Raw genomic sequence first — 23,425 nt, 5'->3', positions numbered from 1 at the left:
GTCTTATGGTGTTTCTCGATAAAGGTCACTTGAACTGGTATCATTTAAACAGTTAACCGATGAATGGCGCTGTTTATGTGGAATTTACCCTGCGGACTAATGTACCATATAATGTATTTTTTTATTTTTTTTTAAAAACCTACATTTTGTGGGGTGAATTGAAAAAAAACCTGTAATTCCGCCATTTCTGTTTTGATTTTACAGTGTTCATCGGGCGGCATGAATTGCATGATATTTTGATTCTGCGGGTCGTTACGATTATGGCGATACCAAATTTATATAGTTTTATTTTTTACAAAATAATTTGTTTTTGTGACGCTGCATTCGAAGATGAACGGCATAGTTTTTCAATGCAACAGCACTTCATAGGGCGGGAAGGGGTTAAAACCCACTCTCTGAAGCCCCCCTTCAAGATACATTTCAACTAATCTGGTCCCCATGGCAGAAATCTGTCTTTCCATCTGGCACCTCCAGCAGACTCCTTTCATTCTAGTTTGATTTCTTTTACCTCAGAGTTCCTCTTTTTACCTTTTTTTAATTTCTTTTCTCCCCCCACTTTTTTGAACTTTTTCTAACAGGGGCTGTGCAGGATTAGAAAAATATGGCTGCTTTCTTCCAAAAACAGCACCACACCTATCCACAGGTTGTATCTGGTATTGCAGGTTAGCTCCATTGAAGTGAATGGTAATGAGCTGTAATACCGCACACAACCTATGGACAGGTGTGGTGCTGGTTTTTGGAGAAAGCAGACAAGTTATCTTATCCTGACAACCCTTTGTCATGGATAGTTCTTGTGCGGAGATGCTCCCTGCATTATCCCTTTTCCTTTATGGCCTCTGATATGTTCTATTCAGCTTTATGGCCTCTGTGGTAAGTACACTGCCAGTCAATAAAGGGTTAACACTTCAGACCACTGTGTGTGACGTCACAATGTATGAGTTGTGCAGAGGTAATAAACTCCTGCAGTAATGATGATGAAGGTGCTGATGTCATAAATACAAATGTTTATGACATAAAGAAGATTCCATATTAGAAGGTTTTACTGACACATTCAGCGCCATATTGGATGGGACTGAGGACCTTGAGCTTGACTTCCCCACCAATACCGACCTGATGTAATTTGTAGGTTCTAGCAGGGAAACCCTTCACCCCAGACCACTTCTTCATCACAGTGATGCCATCCTCTTCATACGGGTTGTCTGTAATAGAGGGGGGTTTCCAGCAGGAGATCCCCCTCTATTAGCCGGAGCGGAGACAGGTGCTACAAGGAGGCATCTGGAGGACCCATCTCATCCGTGGATCACCCATTCATTTTAATGGGTGCCCAGGAAGAGAGACATCCGCCTAGCCAACCAGATCAGCCGATTTATGTGTTTTATGTTATTCGTTCATTGTAATGTCTTTCCTTGAAAATCTGAGAAAACGTACAAATTCTGTTACAAATGATATTTTGGCCCCTTCTAAGCCCAGAGGAAGGGCAATCCTCCAGCCATGGTTTCCCTAGAGGTTTCCCCCACAGGGGTTTTTTCCTTTCCTGCGTGCTGGAGGGCGACTCTTCGTGAGTCGGAGGTTTGCCATTTTGGGTTTGGTCATATAATATAATAAAAGTTTTGACCATTTAACACCCAATTATAATGTTTTGTGTCTTTATTTTGCTTGACTTGGGGTAAGTCGAGTGATGTATGTGTATGCAAATTACACTTACCTATATATCTGTTCCCCATTCATAACCCACACCTTTCTCTCAAGAAGACTCGACTTCGAGGGTTTGGATAAAGTGGCCACAGCAGCCATTTTATTAAGAAATAAATATAAAAGTTAGTTAACTCAATTAACCATAAATAAATAATATCCATATTATTTATTAACAAAAACAATAATAAATCAATAATGCACGAACCATAAATTATAACCCAAACACGTCAGACACCACTGACAAACAAACATTAACACATAGACTAGGAGAAGTCCTTGGAGCTATCATTAACTTTTTATTTTACCGGCTATCTGCCCCACCATTTTACCCCCAGCCGTAAAAACCCGGCTCAGAGGCACCAATATTCCTGGCAGATGCCGTAAGGTAACTGCCACCTCTGCCAAGGGATAACACCCTAAGGAAACCACACTATCCAACCGCCAGACAGTGTCCTTTCATCTTTAAAACCCAGGGGGATCCATACCCACGATGCATCCCCCCCATAATTATTTGTCTAACTCCAAGGACTCCCCAGCCACAGCGAACAGGCCTTGACCCCCTCAAGCCTGAGAATCCCGCCCCAACAAAATAGCCCTCTCAATGCCATCCTGCAAGCCCAAGCACCACAAATTTGTTCCCACATCATTCAGGTGAACACCATCTGCACTCCAATACGCTCCAACTCCAGCTTCCAAGCCCCAGTGCCGAACACATATGCCACCATTCCGTGCAACAAATGCAGACACCGCCCTGTTAACTTTTATCCTGGCTTTGTTGATCCGCTCCACCGACCGTGCCAAACGCCAGGATTTTCTAGGCACAATATCCGACCACACCGTGATCAAGTTCGGGTACAACGACCACAGGTGCAACAGATCGTGTTTTATTTCCCGAACCAATTCACGGAACGGGCGGGCCCCAAGATCGTTGCACACAAGAAATCGTCTAAATAATGAATGATCGAATCCACCCCCGCCACAGATTTGACCACCCATTCCGAAAATGAGTTAAACGCCTCAAAGTACGCACAAGAAATGGAACAACCCGTGGGGAGACACCGATCCACATAAAAACTGCCCCCCAAAAACACCCCAGTAAACGCTGATTATCCACATGCACCGGCAACAGCCGAAAAGCCGCCTCGACATCCGTCTTGGCCATTAATGCCCCCCTACCATGGAAACGCACCCACTGCACCGTCGCGTCGAATGATGTATACACGACCGAGCAAAGATCCCTATCTATCACGTCATTAACCGACAAGCCCTTAGGATAAGACAAATGGTGAATCAAATGGTATTTGTTTGCCTCCTTCTTCGGGACAACCCCCAGCGGGGAGACGACCAAACCCGGGATGGGGAGAGAACTAAAGGGCCCCGCCATGCGCCCCAAATCCACGTATTTTGCCAATTTCTCCCTAACCACGTCGGGATGCTGGTAAGCTGACTTCAGATTTTTTATGGAAAAGGGGAACCTGTGAGGAGGGGAGGGGATACAAAAACCCACATTAAAACCATCAAACAACAACTGCGCATTGGCCCTGTCGGGATAACTATTTAGAAAACTGACCATCCTTTCCTTCTTCACTGGTGTCACCACCATGACTGGCATTAAACCCCCCTCCCCCACCTCGTTTTCCCTTGCGCAAGCATTTAGATGCCCCGTGGGACGCGCCATTGCATTGAGAACAAAAAACTTGCAACCTGCTCCGAATTTACACTGCCCCTCATTGTATTGCCAGCACAGCCCGAGCTTTGCGTTGCCCCCTGAGCTGGATTGCTCCCCAACCGTGGAACCCTCCCCCGAAACAGGAGACATAAGTATAGCAGGAAAAGGTAAAGACGGTGAAAACGACTCACCGAGATGCACAGGCGCTGTGGACCCATCAGCTGGACCGTCCTGTCCACGAAGCTCATCCTCAAGGACTTCGGCGTGCTCAACGGCTGGAACCGAGGTGGGGGAGGGGTGGGCTCCCAAGCTCTCTCTCTGGCAGTCGACCGCCACCGGAGGGCCGGCAGCTCGCTGCCCGGAAGTCACCCTCGAAACGGACGACCTAGGCCTGCGGCCCAATGCATGTCCCTTGCTTCCTCCGGATCGCCGTGGGGCTCCACCCCCAGCCGGCACATCACCAGGGGCAGCTGTCCGAACCATGGAACCCGGCGTAGAACTGGCGAGTGGAGGGGTGACCGGAAGTAGGGGCCACACCCCCCCACCTGCACTGAACTCCGCCGCGAAGCGGGATTCCTCCCGACCCTGGCACCGGCTGCAGTATCAGTGTTGCCAGACGCCCGAGCCAGAGGGTCCCTCACAGGGCTCCCTCTGCGGCGCCGGGTCCGAGGAGCAACGTCGGGGCTCAGCCTTTCTGGAGGACGCGAGCGCCGGGCCCGGAGCGGGGGAGAGGCAGCCGAAGGTACCGGAGCGTTGGCCACCGCTGCAGCTTGTTCCTCCAACCAGGCGGGGCCGAATGCAGCAGCCGCCGCCGGCATCTGCTCACAGCTACGAAATGGTAAGAGCAGAGTTCACAGCAGCACAGAATATTTCAGGAGAGGAGTGTGCAGATTCTGTGCTGCTGTGAACTCTGCTCTTACCATTACGTAGCTCTCAGTCTGTTACCTCTCCTCCACTCCTGTCCTCAATAACACCTTCACATGATTGGCAAGTCACCACCCCGCACAAGATCCCCACGCTCATCTCCTGAAATACTCTGTGCTGCCTAAAACTCTGTGGACAGGTCAGGATCCTGTTTCTTTTAAATGCTGCTGGGGAACCCACTCGATCCACTATATAAGGCTGCGCCTCCATCCTCTTCTGCCCCAGTCACTTGTTCCCAAGCACTGTAGCGCAGCCTTATATAGTGGATCGAGCGGGTTCCCCAGCAGCATTTAAAAGAAACAGGATCCTGACCTGTCCACAGAGTTTAAGGCAGCACAGAGTATTTCAGGAGATGAGCACGGCCGGGCACGGGCAGCCGGTCATTTTTCCGAGCCGTGCTCCCATTATAAAGTATAGGAGCACGGCCCGTAAAATAAAAAAAAAAGAACATGTTCTATCTTTCTAACGGCACGGGCACCTTCCTGTGAGAAAACGGGAAGGTACCCGTGGCTAACAGAAGTCTATGGGCCCGCTATTTCGGGTCGTAATTACGACCTGTAATAACGGGTGTTTTTACGGTCGTGTGCATGAGGCCCCGTAATGACGGGTGGCTACATGTGTGCACCCGTCATTACGGCAGCGTTGCTAGGCGACGTCAGTAAATAGTCACTGTCTAGGGTGCTGAAAGAGTTAACTGATCGGCAGTAACTGTTTCAGCACCCTGGACAGTGAATTCCGATCAGAATATAGAGTAACCTGTAAAAATAAAGACGTTCATACTTACCGAGAACGTTCTGCTTCCTCCAGTCCGGTCTCCCGGCCGTTGCCTTGGTGACGCGTCCCTCTCGACATCCGGCCCGACATTCCTGGATGATGTTACAGCCCATGTGACCGCTGCAGCTAATCACAGGCTGCCGCGGCCTCTGCAGCCAATCACAGGCTGCAGCGGCCTCTGCAGCCAATCACAGGCTGCCGCGTAAGGCAAGAAGGTCAGACTGGAGGAAGAAGAGGGACTCGTCACCAAGACAACGACCGGGTACGTATGAAATGCTTTTTATTTTATTTTTAATCAGCAGCCTCTTTTCTCTATCAGTGATTGATAGAGACAAGTGGCTCCCGATTTGTATAATATTTTTGACCGGGTTCAGTCAAAACGTGTTCGGCCGAACACGGTGAAGTTCGGATTCGCTGCGAACTGAACTTTTCCCGATGTTCGGACCGAAACCGGGTTTGGTTGTCCCGGTTCGCTCATCTCTAATTATCACTATCTCCCTGCTGTGTACACTGATGTTCTCTAAAAAGAGTCCCATATCAGTTTGCAGGTTAAGAGAAGTATAAATCAATAGGTAACAGACCCCAGCTGGATCTGCAGCGCTACCCCAACGTACGTTTCGCTTCAGCTTCGTCAGGAGAGTGAAATGATAATTTATCAGATGTTCAGCAGCTGCAGATCCTTACAGATTGTAATAACTATACACACACTAAACCGACTGTGAGAGATGAACATTACAAGTTCTATGCACCACCAGTGACCCATATGCCCGACTTTTATCATATATTATGGGATTTAATTCTATTCCTGAGCTGTAATCTTGGCAGTGCTGGGTAAGAGTCTGACCTCAGACAAACATTATGAATATAGAAATTGCATTAAAAATGTACATAAAAATCAACCAATAAAATGAATGGTGAAGCCATACTGATATATGTAAATGATAAGTGTGGTCATAAAAGCAGCTCTCACCGGGTATATCTATTGTGATGTCACTACTATAAAAAATTATAGTAAATCCATATTGAAATATGCAAATTATTGGTGTGGTGATAAAAGCAGCTCACCCCGGGTACAGCTATTGTGATGTCACAGAGCATGGGTATATACTATGGTGCTGGCCACAGATCTGTCACTCATCAGTTGGATGTGACCGCTAAGTACTCTATCAGCGCTACGTCTCTAGATGAGTCTCATCTATCAGTTTCTTTATGAATATTTTATTCTTCGGTACAATTCTGCTGTGTCTGCCATTTAAAGTTTAGTTTATATTTGGAATAGTTATACTAATTTACTAAGAAGTTGCTAAATGGCAATATGGCGGCCTGTGACTTCTGCTCCAGAGACAGAATGCAGCTTGCAGACAAAAATTGCCATCTGTATTCTGCTGGTAAAGTGATAAAGCCACCACAAAGAAAGGGAATGAGAATGTCCCGCAGCCCTGAGAACTTATTATTGGAACCCTTCAGTTTATAACAGGAGTAATTCTCATAATAAATATTTACTAGGGAATTACTAATTATGCATTTTAGGTTCTCTACTTATGTAAAATACACTATTATTATTAATAATTACTAGTATACAAATATTAGGGAAGTGATTTATTAAGAACAGCCCTGACCCCCTAATACTGTATCCTCAATAGCAATTGTCATTTTTCATTAACAAATTACAGAGGTTCTAAATTATGGTTAGTATCTCATATAAAATTACATACACCCCGGAAATGTCATACTGTGTCAATTCAACAACCAATACATTGTTCCAACATCCAGACCCCAAGCAATGTCATTCACAGGTGGTCCAAGCCCCAAGACCCCAAGCAATGTCATTCACAGCTGGTCCAAGCCCCAAGACCCCAAGCAATGTCATTCACAGCTGGTCCAAGCCCCAAGACCCCAAGCAATGTCATTCACAGCTGGTCCAAGCCCCAAGACCCCAAGCAATGTCATTCACAGCTGGTCCAAGCCCCAAGACCCCAAGCAATGTCATTCACAGGGGGTCCAAGCCCCAAGACCCCAAGCAATGTGATCTTCAAACACTTCTGATTGACCAGATCCTGTACTTTTATAACTAATTTCTCCAGCTGGTTCCCTCAGAGTTTTTTCGCTAACTATTTCTTTCTCTGGTCATTCTAGATCTTGCTGTTGGATTGACACTGTTGGATTACTGTGTTGCTTTTACGGTCAGCGATTTGTCCTATTTTCAGAGAACTAGAGGCGATTAGTTAAATTCAATCTTTACTGCCTCCTGGTTTTCTACCACGGACATTGGTACAGTTTTGCACCCGGGGCATTAAACAACCATGCCCTTTTGGAGAAAAACAAAAAAATATCATGTCTCTCAGATTCCTGATAAAGGAAATCTGATGAAAGAGATACCAACTATGGAAGTGCCTAACATCTCGCTCCAGAAGTTTTCTATTATCAAAGATATGGCAGCCGAAAAATGCAGCGATCCAAGTCACAGCAAACCTTGTGACATTGGCTCAAAGAACACCAAGAAGAGCGCAATCAGGAGCTTGGGCAGCAGCGCTGTGATTGGCGCTAAAGAACTGGATCGCTGTTTCCCAAATAGACGGCTGAGATTATACGTTGCCACCTGGAATATGGAGGGGAAGGTGAGAAGTAATGTACAATATCTATTGTGACCCATCAGTGTGTCTGATCTACAGTTGGATAAATTGGGTCAGTAACCATGTGTCTTTAGTTTGCAGTTGGATATCACATAGACATATTATATCCTACCCTAGGCCCACATTTTCTAAACATTTGGGCCAATCACTGTTGCTTCACACACTGCAAACTGTCAAACTAATAACCTATGTCTTTGGAATGGCAATACCTCCGATCCTAAGACTGCAGCCCTGGCCATCGTCTATAAAGACTAAAATCCAATTCGATCAGATAAAAATTTTTGTAGGCGATATAGAAGATGTCAGTTTGGTTGGTGCTCTGTGTATACATTATTAATATCTTCATATTTTGAGCAGGAGTTCCCACAAAATCTAGAGGATCTGCTGTTGCCATCAGATGACACCAAAGACATTTATGTAATTGGCGTTCAGGAAGGATGTCCAAACAGGTAAGTCTTCTCAGGTTGTCTTACACCAGCCTATGTCTGCAGATGGACTACAGGTCGGCTGATTGAAATTCTCTCTCGACCTTCTACTTAGTATAGGATCGCTCCTTAATTTTCCTATTTAACCCCAGAGGTTATAATATTGATTGTTTAATAGATGAGTTGAGTATTTTAATCTGGTGTCATTTATTAATATGTAAACTTGAAATTGTGTCTTCTTGTAGACGGGAATGGGAGATAAAGTTACAAGAGACCCTTGGTCCGCACTACGTGCTGTACCACTCATCCGGGCTCGGAGTCCTGTATCTCACCATCTTTATTAGACGGGAGCTGATCTGGTTCTGCTCAGGTAAGATTGACTTTCTTACATTTACATAATAAGTCCTAATTGAAGTCATTAGTTGGAACTTCTTATTTAGTCATTAGAACTAGATGTCTGAGAACCCAACTCTCAGATTCTTCACTGTGGAGTATTGGAGGTCTGAGAGTTTACTCCACAGTTACAAAGTGTGAAATGATGTTGTAGTAATATTTCCAGCGTTTAATAGGAAAATATCTCTGTATCATTGTTGCATGTTGTACTATTAACCACTGACCCTTCTTCTTGTGTTTCATTTCTTATACAGAGGTAGAGCACACCCATGTAACTACCAGGCTATTCCACCATGTCAAAACTAAAGGAGCCTTGGGTGTTGCCTTCACTGTCTTTGGGACATCATTCCTGTTTATTAATTCCCATATGAGATGTAAGTATGTCTGTTATTAATATATGACTATGTAGAGTTTTACTGTGTATAAAAGTGCTGCTGTTTCATAAAAAACTATAATATATGAGATGATATGAAGAGATCTGTACTATTAATGTTTTGGTGCAAAATGAACGGTTCTTCCTTATTTGGTCAAACTTCTTCTAATCCATCAAACTTATTCTATATAGTGAGAGACAAGTAATAGTGGAAGGATTAACGGCCTAATGTCCTTTACAGACTATTAGGCTGGGTTCACACGACCTATTTTCAGACGTATTGGAGGCGTTTTACGCCTCGAAATACATCTGAAAAAAAAAGTCTTGAATATGTCGGCAAACATCTGCCCATTCATTTCAATGGGTTTGCCGATGTACTGTGCCGACGACCTGTAATTTTACGTGTCGCTGTCAAAAGACGCAAATAACAGCCTCGTCAAAGAAGTGCAGGACACTTCTTGGGACGTAATTGGAGCCGTTTTTCATTGAATCCAATGAAGAACAGCTCCAAATTACGTCCGTAATCGACGCCTCGCAAAATGCGAGTACGAGCAATTACGTCTGAAATGCAGGAGCTGATTTCTCCTGAAAACAGGTCCGTAATTTCAGCCGTAACTGACGGTATCGTGTGCACATACCCTAATAGAAATACTGTATCCTCTGTCAAGACAATGATTGTGTCTTAGATTTACAGTAACAGAAATATCAGTGCGTCTGGTGTACAGAGTGCGGACCCACATCATGGAACTCCACCAGTCTCATCTTCTAAAATGTCAATAGAAATCCTATTCAAATAAATACTATTTGCAGAAAATGAATTGTTGAGGGAACATTCAGACTACATAGCCCAAGAAGTAGATATGATACCTACATAATATATGATAAAGAAACCTATTGTCAGAGAAAACTTAAATATGGTGGTTGTCCTAAATTCCAGGAGGTCATATTTACTGATATGTATATTTTTGGTTGGCAGTTGGGGCAGTCTACAAGAGGATCCAGGACTATAAAACCATCACTGAGGGTCTCCGTCTGCCTCAAATTATTCCGGAAAGAATAAACTCCAATGCCTGTGAGTATTACTTATGTGGTTGAACCTATCGATTCCTTTCTCTATTTATCTCCATTGAGTCTATTGCATTCATGTGGTCTAATTGTGTCCTGTGTTTATCTCATTCTACAGTGGACGTCACCAGCCGCTTTGATCGGGTTTTTTGGTTTGGGGACCTCAATTTTCAACTAAAAGAGGACAGAAAAAACGTGGAATCTCTTCTGAAAAACATTAAAGGAAAAGATATGTCCAGTCTCCTCAAACACGACCATCTGAATGAAGCCAAGAACAACGGTACAGTTACTAGTAGACAGATCTCTATCACTCCTCAGCCATTACCACATACACCTCAACAGATCAATACAAATCACTGTCATGATGGTTCATATGTTCCCCACATTCTTATATAGTCCTACATCTCTTGCACATGTTTTTAATACTGACATGTTTTTTTTCTTTTAACTTAAGGTTCCATATTTGTAGGGTTTAAGGAGCACACCATTGAATTCCTTCCTACATACAAGTTCGACATTGGCACAGACACCTACGATACATCAGAAAAGCAGAGAATTCCATCATATACGGTAAGATATCTTATTTCCAGGTCTACAGAGCTAAAGAAACAATAGATGTCATGGATAGATTTTCAAACCTTAAATGCAAGAAAGTCTCAAAATTTATATTACTTAAATAAAATAGGCCGAAATGTTCAGTCTATGATGCTATGAGGTTTATAAATAAATGATAATATGATTGCACTGATGATATTTGTTATTTTCATGACCTCTACAGGACAGGGTGTTGTATAAGAGCCAATACGAGGGAGATGTGCGAGTCCTGAGATACGACTCTTGCCCTGTTTTGAAGACCTCAGACCACCGACCCGTTTTTGGCATCTTTGAAGTAAAGCTCAGACCTGGTTCAGATAAGTAAGTCATGTCCATGTTGTTGGTATGATCCTTTCAGTAGCCGCCATTACTACATGGGCCTTATAGCAGAGCTCACACTTTGGGGCAGGTGGCTGTATACCTGGGTGACAGCACTGGAGGATTATAGGATGTGAAACGAAACAATTATTGTGTGGTTACCCGCTAACATTATCATATGTCTTACATCAGTATATTTCTCATTCCAGCATCCCATTGGCTGGTGGACGCTTTGACCGCAAGATCTATTTGAAGGGCATTAGAAGGTTAGGACAAAAAAAGTAGCTGCGTCTGTTCATGTCCTTACAGCACATAAGGTGAGAGCATTGTACTTGTCTAGTATGATTGCTGTGAGAATGTTCTTCCATCTCTTAAGTCTTCCTCTGAATCTGTAATTTATTTTATCAACCAACATAAAGAAATTGTAAATAAGTCATTCTATCTTCTAGTTACATTTTCTTGTTTTCAGATATTTTTTTAATTTCTAAATGAAGGTTGTGGGTTTTAGAGGAAAACGGTAAGCATGTATATAGTATAACAGATTGGTGGGAATTTATTAAGACTGACGTTTCTTATACCGGTCTTAATATAAAAGAAACTTGGAGTAAAATGTGCCTAATTTATGAAAAGGCCCGCACCTTAATAACTAATAATCCATGTTATTATGATAAATGTGTCGGCCGCTGATGGCTCTGCTCCTCCAGCTACTCTCTGTCCACTTTTTAGAAAAGTGCCGTAAGCGCAGAAACTACACAGATCACAATTTTTACCGCAAATTGTGACTTTTGTTCCGTTTATAACTTTTCTACGTAAAAAAAACTGGCATAGAAAAGTTACAAAATGTCCCTATTTGAAGTGTCTTAAAGAATCCTGCCACTAGGATGGATGGATAAACTGTATTTTATGGTGCATTAGCTTCTAAGCAAACATGATAGATACAAGGAACATTGTTATGGATGTAAGACATTACTTGGCATCTTGCAGGACTCCTAAGGAACATTTACCATCTCAGGTGCATAAAACAATGATTCCACCTTTGTGAACATCAGAAAGTTCCTGTAACATCCTGAACAGCGCAGCTTCAAGATCAAACCCACCGCTTGGATCAACCATCTTCAAGGTTTGTAGTGTAACCCCCAGGATCTAATAGGAAAATCCGCAATAAAACATCTTGCTCTTTCTGAGTTTGGTGGTTTAAGTGGCTTGTGAACTAAGTGGAGTTCTAAAACCGGATTGTGTTGCTGTACTTCTATTCGTTCCAGCTGAGCAGCTGTCTAGGAGGAAGGGGTTAACTGGACACAGATTCGTTCCAGCTGAGCAGCTGTCTAGGAGGAAGGGGTTAACTGGACACAGGTGGTATAAATTAGTCAGCAGACCTCATTTTGAGCTGGCTCTTTCTGAGCTTGGTGGTTTAAGTGGCTTGTGAACTAAGTGGAGTTCTAAAACCGGAGTTGAAGAGAGGAGTTGAAGCCCCAGTAAGTACTCTTCTTTTCTTTTACTTTGACAATTGTTCGCTGTTTTGGTGTAACTTGGATAATGGATAGCAAGATTGGAGGTTTTCTTCAGTGCACAGTTTGCCATATGTATACACGACTGGAGCCGGAGTTCCAGGGTGAATATCTCTGTGGCAGATGTGAGCATGTTGGTCACCTGGAAGCTCGTATTAGAGATCTGGAGGCGCAGAATGCAACACTGAGGAGGATAGACAATCTTGAGCTGAGCTTGCTGCTCACAGAGCATGCAGTTAGTGGGTTAGAACTGGAGGGTGAAGACATGGGTGAGCAGGATCAGGTAAGTAGCTGGGTTAATGTAGTTAGGGGCAGTAGAAAGGGGTCAAAGACAAGGAAGGCTGATCCGGTTTCTGGCATTCCAAGCAAAATTGCCAGGTTGGGTGATGATGTGAGGGTGTCAGTCTCAGAAAAGGCAGCCCTAGTGGATACTGATCTCCCTAACAGCCGGGAGAACAGCCCAGCTAGTAGTCGGCGGGATGGTAATGCAGGTAAGCCAAGACAATTGATAGTTGTAGGGGATTCTATAATCAGGAAGACGGATAGAATAATTTGTCGCCAAGACCACCTCAACCGAATGGTTTGCTGTCTCCCTGGTGCCAGGGTTCGGCATGTGGTGGAACGGGTGGACAAATTGCTGGGAGGGGCTGGTGATGATCCAGCTGTTGTGGTCCATGTCGGTACCAACGACAGAATAAATGGTAGGTGGAGGAGCCTTAAGAATAATTTTAAAGAACTAGGCTACAAGCTGAAGGGAAGGACCTCCAAGGTTGTATTCTCAGGAATACTGCCTGTGCCATGCGCATCACAGGAAAGACAGCGGGAGTACAGGGAGTTAAATGCATGGCTTAAGTCTTGGTGTAGAGGAGAAGGATTTGGGTTCCTAGAGCACTGGGCTGACTTTTCATTGGGGTACAAACTGTATTCTGCAGATGATTTGCACCTAAATGGAAGGGGGTCCGCTGTGCTGGGGGAGAAAATTCTAGCTGGGGTGGCGGAGTGTTTAAACTAGGGCTGAGGAGGGAGGCCAATGTAGGAAATAAAAGGGGTAGTTAGGTTAGAGAGGGGTCAGACTATATTGGTGGGGGGAGAAACAGACAGTGGGGAGAGGACTAGGCAACAAGATAAGGAGATCCTTTCGTTACAAAACAGCAGTGAAAATAAAAAGGCCCAAATGTCAAATAATCACATTTCTGATAGTGAAAGTGAAACATTTAAAGGCAAGTTAAAGTGTATGTTCACAAATGCCAGAAGTCTAGCAAGCAAAATGGGGGAGCTGGAGGCCTTAATACTGGAAGAAGATATAGATATAGTTGGTGTTGCTGAAACATGGCTGGACTCTTCACATGACTGGGCTGTAAATCTACAGGGTTTTACACTGTTTCGGAAAGACAGGGCAAATAGGAAAGGTGGTGGTGTATGTCTGTATGTGAGAAGTGATATGAAGGTGAGTGTGAATGAGACATTAGAGGGTGAAGACTGTGAGGAGGTTGAAACCTTGTGGGTGGAATTACAAAGGGAAGTAAACACTGAAAAAATTACTTTTGGTGTAATCTATAGACCCCCCAATATAACTGAAGAGATAGAAGGTCAAATATATAAACAAATGGAGTGGGCTGCACAGGCGGGTACTGTTGCGATAATGGGAGATTTTAATTATCGGGATATTAATTGGTGTCATGGTTCAGCTTCAACTGCAAAGGGGAGACATTTCCTCAACCTGTTGCAGGAAAATTTTATGTGCCAGTTTGTGAAAGACCCGACTAGAGGTGAAGCTCTGTTGGATCTGGTCATTTCTAATAATGCAGAGCTTGTTGGGAATGTCAATGTTCGTGAAAACCTCGGTAACAGTGATCATAATATAGTTATATTTTACCTATACTGTAAAAAACAGACGCAGGCTGGGAGGGCAAAAACATTTAATTTTAAGAAAGCCAATTTCCCCAGGATGAGGGCGGCAATTCAGGATATGGACTGGGAAGAACTAATGTCAAATAATGGGACAAATGATAAATGGGAGATTTTCAAATCAGGTAACAAGTATAAACGACTCAAATTAAAACCCACATGGCTTACACCTTCTGTGAAAGGGGCAATACACGACAAAAAAAGGGCATTTAAAAAATACAAATCTGAGGGTACATCTGCAGCCTTTGTAAAATATAAAGAGCTTAATAAAATCTGTAAAAATGTAATAAAATCAGCAAAAATACAAAATGAAAGGCAGGTGGCCAAGGATAGTAAAACAAATCCTAAAAAATTCTTCAAGCATATAAATGCAAAAAAGCCAAGGTCTGAACATGTAGGACCCCTAGATAGTGGTAATGGGGAGTTGGTCACAGGGGATCAAGAGAAGGCAGAGTTACTAAATGGGTTCTTCCGCTCTGTATATACAACAGAAGAAAGAGCAGCTGATGTAGCCGCTGCCGGTGCTGTTAATATATCAGTTGATATACTGAATTGGATGAATGTAGATATGGTCCAAGCTAAATTAAATAAAATAAATGTACACAAGGCCCCGGGACCAGATGGGTTACACCCTAGAGTTCTTAAAGAGATTAGTTCAGTTATTTCTGTCCCCCTCTTCATAATATTTAGAGAGTCTCTCATGAGTGGTATAGTGCCAAGGGACTGGCGCAGCGCAAATGTGGTGCCTATTTTCAAAAAGGGCTCTAGGTCTTCGCCGGGTAATTATAGACCAGTAAGCTTAACATCAATTGTGGGGAAAATGTTTGAGGGGCTATTGAGGGACTATATACAGGATTATGTGACAATAAATAGCATTATAAGTGACAGCCAGCATGGTTTTACAAAGGACAGAAGCTGTCAAACAAACCTGATTTGTTTTTATGAAGAGGTAAGCAGAAGCCTAGACAGAGGGGCCGCTGTGGATATAGTGTTTTTGGACTTTGCAAAGGCATTTGACACTGTCCCTCATAGACATCTAATGGGTAAATTAAGGACTATAGGTTTAGAAAGTATAGTTTGTAATTGGATTGAGAATTGGCTCAAGGACCGTATCCAGAGAGTTGTGGTCAATGATTCCTACTCTGAATGGTCCCCGGTTATAAGTGGTGACCCCAGGGTTCAGTGCTGGGACCACTATTATTCAACTTATTTATTAATGATATAGAGGATGGGATTAATAGCACTATTTCTATTTTTGCAGATGACACCAAGCTATGCAATATAGTTCAGTCTATGGAAGATGTTTGTGAATTGCAGGCAGATTTAAACAAACTAAGTGTTTGGGCGTCCACTTGGCAGATGAAGTTTAATGTAGATAAATGTAAAGTTATGCATCTGGGTACCAACAACCTGCATGAATCATATGTCCTAGGGGGAGCTACACTGGGGGAGTCACTTGTGGAGAAGGATCTGGGTGTAATAATCTGCAGCATCATATGTCCTAGGGGGAGCTACACTGGGGGAGTCAATTGTTGAGAAGGATCTGGGTGTACTTGTAAATCATAAACTCAATAACAGCATGCAGTGTCAATCAGCTGCTTCAAAGGCCAGCAAAATATTGTCATGTATCAAAAGAGGCATGGACTCGCGGGACAGGGATGTAATATTACCACTTTACAAAGCATTAGTGAGGCCTCATCTAGAATATGCAGTCCAGTTCTGGGCTTCAGTTCATAGAAAGGATGCCCTGGAGTTGGAAAAAATACAAAGAAGAGCAACGAAGCTAATTAGGGGCATGGAGAATCTAAGTTATGAGGAAAGATTAAAATAACTAAACCTATTTAGCCTTGAGAAAAGACGACTAAGGGGGGACATGATTAAATTATATAAATATATGAATGGCGCATACAAAAAATATGGTGAAATTCTGTTCCATGTAAAACCCCCTCAAAAAACAAGGGGGCACTCCCTCCGTCTGGAGAAAAAAAGGTTCAACCTGCAGAGGTGACAAGCCTTCTTTACCGTGAGAACTGTGAATCTATGGAATAGCCACCGCAGGAGCCGTCACAGCAGGGAGAGTAGACACCGCAGGAGCCGTCACAGCAGGGACAGGAGATGGCTTTAAAAAAGGCTTAGATAATTTCCTAGAACAAAAAAATATTAACTGCTATGTGTAGAAATTTTTTACTTCCCCTTTCCCATCCCACTTCCCCTTTCCCATCCCTTGGTTGAACTTGATGGACATGTGTCTTTTTTCAACCGTACAAACTATGTAACTATGTAACTATCTTCTCTATTTTGTGCCTGCTAAGAAACACACATTAGTAGAGCATTAATAGCAAATATTTCTCTTGCAGCATAAACATCAATTCCGCGTTATATCTGGCGAGAACAGCGCACCCTGTCACCGGAGGAGCCGCCATTGTTGCTGATAGAAAGAAAGGTAAGTTCCTCTAGATGTGTCCTCTCTATATTTGTTAAGCAGCCTGAATAATGAATATTTAATAGGGTTGTGCGCTTCTCCCCCCAGAGCAAGTCAGCAGATATCAACAGAACATCAACATCAATGCCAATAACAACCAAGGGCAGAACCCGCCATCTTACAAGTATCCCAATGGCGAGACTTAAAATTGTCTACATCTGTCACGGAAGAGACATCAGTGTGGTTATCGGGGCATCAATGTCACCCAGAAGACCAGGCCCAGAACAGGAGAACATGTCATCTCTTCCTGTGTCTCTGGAATACAGATTTACCACCCCTTACTGATACTACAGTATATACTGTGACATCTTCCATTGTTTATGCTGGATCTTGTATAACATCATCTTTACCATCTTATATTTTGATCCACAAAAACCTTAAATAAATCTTTAACATCAATCCATAAGTGTGACTGGTATTTATTAGTGTGTTCAGTGCCCGGCTGCAACTTACCACAGTGTATACAATTCACTTATCCGACCCTTCACAGCGCTATTTGTGTGACATCGCGTTTAATCCAGTGGTAGGTGACAGGACATTGTATCATATGTACACAATAGAGAGAGTATGGAACGTGCCGCCATATGTACTGGATTAGATCATATGTTGGAAAAAAAGTGACAGGAGATGTAAAACAGTGATATATTTGATAGTTGTTTAACCCCTTAACGCTCAGCGACGTAATATTCCGTTGCGCTGACCATCCCGTTCGCGCTCAGCGACGGAATATTACATCGCGGGAGTAACGGCCATTTCGGCCGTCTTCACGACACATGCAGGAGCTGTGACAGCTGCTGTCTCGTACAGCAGTTGCCGCAGCTCCTACAGCGGGGACCGATCGCTGTGTCACCGCTGATTAACCCCTTAAAAGCTGCATTCAATACCGAACGCGGCTTTTTAGGGGTTAAGCTACCATCGCCGGCCTGCTACACGATAGCGGCCGGCGATGGTGACTATGGCAACCGGACACCAAACAATGGCGTCCGGCTATGCCATCGACAGAAGCCTAGTGGGTCCTGACGAAGTCAGGACCTACTATGCTTGCTGTCAGTGAGTAGCTGACAGCTCTAATACACTGCACTACGCATTTACTAAATAAAAGTTTTAAAAGTAATAAAAGTAAAAATCCCCCTTTTTCCCTTATCAGTCCTTTATTATTAATACAAATATATAAACAAACAAATAAACTATACATAATTTATATTGCCGCGTCCGTAACGGTCTGAACTACAAATGTATATTTTAATTTATCCTTCGCGGTGAACGCTGTAAAAGAAAATAATAATAAACCGAACCACAATCACAATTGTTTGGTCACTTCACCTCCCAAAAAATGGAATAAAAAGAGATCAAAAAGTCACATGTACCGAAAAATGGTCCTGATCGAAACTAAAGTTCATTACACAAAAAATAAAAAGGAAATGATTTTCTACAAAAAGTATTTTATTTTGCAAACGCCATAAGACATAAAAAAAACTATAAACATCTTGTATCGCCGTAATCGTATCGCCCCGCAGAATAAAGTGAATATGTCATTTATAGCGCACGGTGAACGCTGCAGAAACTATAAACATCTGGTATCGCCGTAATCGTATCGCCCCGCAGAATAAAGTGAATATGTCATTTATAGCGCACGGTGAACGCTGTAAAGAAAATAGAAGAAAAAATCAATAGTAGAATTGCTGCTTTTTAGTCACCACGCCACCTAAAAATAGAATAAAAACTGATCAAAAAGCCGCATGCACCCCAAGAAAACTACAATGGATTCCTCAAGGGGTCTAGTTTCCAAAGTGGGGTCACTTTTGGGGGGTTTCCACTGTTTTGGCACCACAAGACCTCTTCAAACCTGACATGGTGCCTAATAAAAAAGAGGCCTCAAAACCCACTAGGTGCTCTGTTGCTTCGGAGGCCGGTGCTTCAGTCCATTACCGCACTAGGGCCACATGTGGGATATTTCTCAAAACTGCAGAATCTGGGCAATAAGTATTAAGTTGCGTTTCTCTGGTAAAAACTTTTGTGTTATAAAAAAAAATGGTATAAAAATGATTTTCTGACAAAATAAAATAAAAATGCAAATTTCACCTCTACTTTGCTCTAAATTCCTGTGAAACACCTAAAGGGTTCATAAACTTTCTAAATGCTGTTGTGAATACTTTGAGGGGTCTAGTTTCTGAAATGGGGTGTTTGATAGGGGTTTCTAATATATGGGCCCCTCAAAGCAACTTCAGAACTGAACTGGAACCTAAAAAAATAAATAAATGAGGCAATACTTCGCTTCTTACATTATACTGATAATGAGCCGTGCCCACCCTGAGATGACCCCAGTTTTGACTGTTTGTATAAACTGAGACCCCTATTAGACCGTTTCAGTGCCCGGTTTTCCCAAACATACACCCCCGAGAAGTGTATGTCTATTGATGTGTCCTTGGTACATTTTAAAGGGAGGGTTAAATTCCGCCAGTACCTGCTGGGTAAGAGGGCAAGGTATGGCGTGAAGATGTATAAGCTGTGAGAGTGCTTCAGGGTATACCAGGGGTCTCAAACTCGGCCGGTTTTAGTGGGCCGCATATAGAAAAAATGGGAAGTTGACGGGCCGCATTACTTTCAAATTTGATACAATACAAAATTATTGTTAATCAATTAGTTATTTTAACTACTATAACACTATATTACTATAATAATAATACTACATTACTATAATAATAGCGCTAGGTTTAAAATTTGAGATATTTCTCCACCTGCTTATTTCAACAATCCAGCTTTCCAGTTTAAGTGTCGCTAAATGCAGTCCGGCGGCTCAGTTAGCACACATGTCAAGATTGGGCAGCCCCTTTTTAGATAGTGCCGCAGTGCCCTCTGTGGATGCTGCCGCAGTGCCCTCTGTGGATGCTGCCACAGTGCCCTCTGTGGATGCTGCCGCAGTGCCCTCTCTGGATAATGCAACACACCCCTAGATAAGGCCACAGTGCCCTCTGTAGATAAGGCCACAGTGCCCTCTGTAGATAAGGCCACAGTGCCCTCTGTGGATGCTGCCGCAGTGCCCTCTCTGGATAATTCAACACACCCCTAGATAAGGCCACAGTGCCCTCTGTAGATAAGGCCACAGTGCCCTCTGTAGATAAGGCCACAGTGCCCTCTGTAGATAATGCAACACACCCCTAGATAATGCCAGTGTCCTCTTCAGATACTGTCACACACCCACTTGTAGATAACGCCACAGTGCCCTTTGTAGAGGCTGCCACAGTGCCCTCTGTAGAGGCTGCCACAGTGCCCTCTGTAGAGGCTGCCCCAGTGCCCTCTGTAGAGGCTGCCCCAGTGATGTCAGGGGCTTGCCCAGAGCTGAAGTCCCAGGCAGAGCGCTAGTAGGCTCTTCCTGGGACTCCAGCTGTGCTCCTGACATAACTGGGACTCCTGCTCTGGGGAAGCCCCTGACATCATTGTCGATGTATGGACAGCGATGTCAGAGGCTTCCCCAGAGTCCCGGAGCAGAGCCAATAATAGCGCTCTGCCCGGGACTCCGCTCTGGGGAAGACCCTGACACACTGTCCATATATGGGCAGCGATGTCAGGGAATTCCACAGAGTCCCGGAGCAGAGCCGACACCAGCGCTCTGCTCGGGACTCCGGCTTCGGGGAAGCCCCAGATATCGCTGTTCATATGTGGACAGCGATGTCAGGGAATTCCACAGATTCCAGGAGCAGAGCCGACACCAGCGCTCTGCTCCGCTCTGGGCAAGACCCTGACACACTGTCCATATATGGGCAGCGATGTCAGGGAATTCCACAGAGTCCCGGAGCAGAGCCGACACCAGCGCTCTGCTCCGCTCTGGGAAAGACCCTGACACACTGTCCATATATGGGCAGCGATGTCAGGGAATTCCACAGAGTCGCGGAGCAGAGCCGACACCAGCGCTCTGCTCGGGACTCCGGCTCTGGGGAAGCCCCAGACATCGCTGTTCATATGTGGACAGCGATGTCAGGGAATTCCACAGAGTCCAGGAGCAGAGCCGACACCAGTGCTCTGCTCGGGACTCTGGCTCTGGGGAAGCCCCAGACATCGCTGTTCATATGTGGACAGCGATGTCAGGTAATTCCATAGTCTCGAGCCGATGCTAGCAGCTCTGTGTCCCGCGGGCCGCAGATGACAGCCCCAGGGGCAGCATGCGGCCCACGGGCCGCGTGCTTGAGACCCCTGGGGTATACGTACAAATTTAGGATACATGAAGAGAAGGACACCAGTATTCAGCCTCCAGAATGCCTTCCCCCCCCTTACTGGGAGTTAATGCAAAACATTTTGGGATTTGGTGCACCCAGTGCTGGACCAGGGTTACCAACTCTACCTGGATAATTTTTATACCAGCATCCCATTCTTCAAGTGCCTCGCTTCCAGAAGTATTGCGGCATGCGGCACTGCTAGAAGAAATCTGAGAGGCCTCCCTAAGACTCTGCTTGGTAAACACCCAGAAGGGGTGAGAGCAGGGCACAATCCAGCAGCAACATATTGTGTGTCAAGTACAAGAGAAGAGAGATATCCTTGTATTGACAACAATACATGCCCACACCAGTACCCATGTACCTGTACGAGGTACCAGTACAGAGACCCCCAAACCAGACTGCATCCTGGACTACAATAGGTACATGGGAGGGAGGACTTGTCAGATCAAGCCCTGAAGCCCTACAGCGCCATGCGGTGTGGTATAAGAAGCTGGCCGTGCACATCATACAGATGGCATTATACAATGCGTACGTGCTACGTCGATGTATAGGCCAGAAGGGAACTTTCCTGGAATTTCAAGAGGTGGTTATCAAGAAACTAATTTTTAGGGACCAGGAAGGGGAGGGCTCCCAGTACTTCTGCAAGCGAGGCCACACGCATCGTACCAGGGCAACACTTTCCAGGAGAAGTTCCCCAAACTGGCAAGAAGGGAAAAAGTCAAAAGAGGTGCAACGTCTTCTATAAGAGTGGGATAAGGAAGGACACAATATATCAATGTGACATGTTTCCTGAAAAACTAAGGCTCTGTATGAAAGAGTGTTTTAAAATGTATCATACATCCCTTGATTTTTAATCTACCCCAGTTTTACTTACACTCATGCACTCCGCACAGCTTATCCCCCTCATCTTTCCCTTCTGAGCCATGCTGTGTGCCCAGGCAGCAGATAACAGCCACATGTAGGGTATTGCCATACCCGTGAGAACTCACATTACAGTTTATGGGGTGTATGTCTCCAGTCAAAATGTTTACTACACCTCTAGATGAATGCCTTAAGGGGTGTAGTTTTAAAATTGGGTCCCTTCTCTGGGTTTTCAACTGTACTGGTACCTCAGGGGCTTCTGCATACATGACTTCACACCAGAAAATCCCCAGTAGGCCAAATGGTGGTCCTTTCCTTCTGAGCCCTCCCATGGGCCCAAACGGCAGTTTATTACCACAAATGGGATATTGCCACACTCAGGACAAATTGGGCAACAAAATGGACCCTTTTTTTTTTGCTTGTGAAAATAAGAAATTTTGAGCTAAAACTACATATTATTGGGAAAAAAGTAATTTTGTTTTAATTCCCAGCCCAATTCAAATAAGTTCTGTGAAGAAACTATGGGGTCTAAATGGTCACATTACCCATAAATGAATTCCTTGAGGGGTGTAGTTTCCAAAATGGGGTCACTTATGGTGGGTTTCCATTGCTTTGATACCTCTGGGGCTCTGCAAATGCGACATTGCACCCGAAATCCAATCCAGCAAAATCTGCACTCCGAAGAACACACAGCGCTCCTTCCCTTCTGAGGCCTCCCATGGGCCCAAACGGCAGTTTATCGCCACAAATGGGGTATTGCTGCACTCAGTAGAAATTGGGCAACAAAATGGAGTATTTTGTTCCCTGTGAAAATAAGAAATTTTGATTAAAAATTGTATTTTATTGGAAAAAATTTCATTTTTTAAATTTCACAGCCCAATTCAAATACGTGCCGTGTAAAAACTGTGGGGTCAAAATGGTAACAACAACCATAAATTAATTTCTTGATGGGTGTAGTTTTCGAAATGGTGTCACTTTTGGGGGATTCCTACTATTTTGGTACCTCAACACCTCTTCAAACCTGGCATGCTGCCTAAAATAAAAAAAGAGGCCTCAAAATGCACTAGGTCCTTCTTTGCTTCTGGGGCTTGTGTTTTAGTCCACGAGCGCAGTAGAGCCACATGTGGGACATTTCTAAAAACTGCAGAATCTGGACAATACATATTTAGTAGTATTTCTCTGGTAAAACCTTCTGTGTTACAGAATTTTTTTTAATACAATTGAAATTCAGCAAGAAAAATGAAATGTGCAAATTTCACCTCCACTTTGCTTTAATTTCTGTCAAATGCCTAAAGGGTTAAATAAACTTTCTAAATGCTGTTTTGAATACTTTGAGGGGTCTAGTTTTCAAAATGGGGTGTTTTATGGGGGTTTCTAATACATAGGCCCCTCAAAGCCACTTCGAAACCGAACAGGTACCTTAAAAAAAAAAGGCTTTTGAAATGTTCTTAAAAATATGAGAAATTTATGTTCTAAGCCTTGTAACGTCCAAGAAAAATAAAAGAATGTTCAAAAAACGATGCCAATCTAAAGTAGACATATGGGAAATGTGAACTAGTAACAATTTTAAGTGGTATAACCGTCTGTTT

At 43.9% G+C, this 23,425-nt stretch overlaps 1 protein-coding gene and 2 long non-coding RNA genes across 3 annotated transcripts; all 3 read left to right on the top strand.

The window, feature by feature from the left end:
• The first annotated feature begins 7,203 nt into the window (after window positions 1–7,203).
• On the top strand, window positions 7,204–8,736 carry LOC142698092 (phosphatidylinositol polyphosphate 5-phosphatase type IV-like). Its single transcript, XM_075847781.1, has 4 exons — window positions 7,204–7,680; window positions 8,053–8,144; window positions 8,366–8,490; window positions 8,690–8,736. Exons 1-4 carry the CDS (start codon window positions 7,366–7,368, stop codon window positions 8,734–8,736), a joined length of 579 nt encoding a protein of 192 aa, XP_075703896.1. The 5' UTR covers window positions 7,204–7,365.
• Window positions 8,737–8,797: 61 nt separating this feature from the next.
• LOC142698091 (uncharacterized) lies at window positions 8,798–10,158 on the top strand. The gene is made up of 3 exons (XR_012865681.1): window positions 8,798–8,887; window positions 9,863–9,958; window positions 10,070–10,158. It is a non-coding gene; the product is annotated as an uncharacterized LOC142698091 (long non-coding RNA).
• Window positions 10,159–10,178: 20 nt separating this feature from the next.
• LOC142698090 (uncharacterized) lies at window positions 10,179–11,909 on the top strand. Its single transcript, XR_012865680.1, has 5 exons — window positions 10,179–10,231; window positions 10,406–10,521; window positions 10,730–10,866; window positions 11,073–11,180; window positions 11,848–11,909. It is a non-coding gene; the product is annotated as an uncharacterized LOC142698090 (long non-coding RNA).
• The last annotated feature ends 11,516 nt before the right edge of the window (window positions 11,910–23,425 follow it).

Source organism: Rhinoderma darwinii (assembly GCF_050947455.1).
Source record: "Rhinoderma darwinii isolate aRhiDar2 chromosome 11 unlocalized genomic scaffold, aRhiDar2.hap1 SUPER_11_unloc_9, whole genome shotgun sequence".
In the NCBI taxonomy this organism is placed as follows: domain Eukaryota; kingdom Metazoa; phylum Chordata; class Amphibia; order Anura; family Rhinodermatidae; genus Rhinoderma; species Rhinoderma darwinii.
The sequence above is the reverse complement of the archived record's forward strand: the minus strand, read 5'-3'. Positions and strand labels throughout refer to the sequence as shown.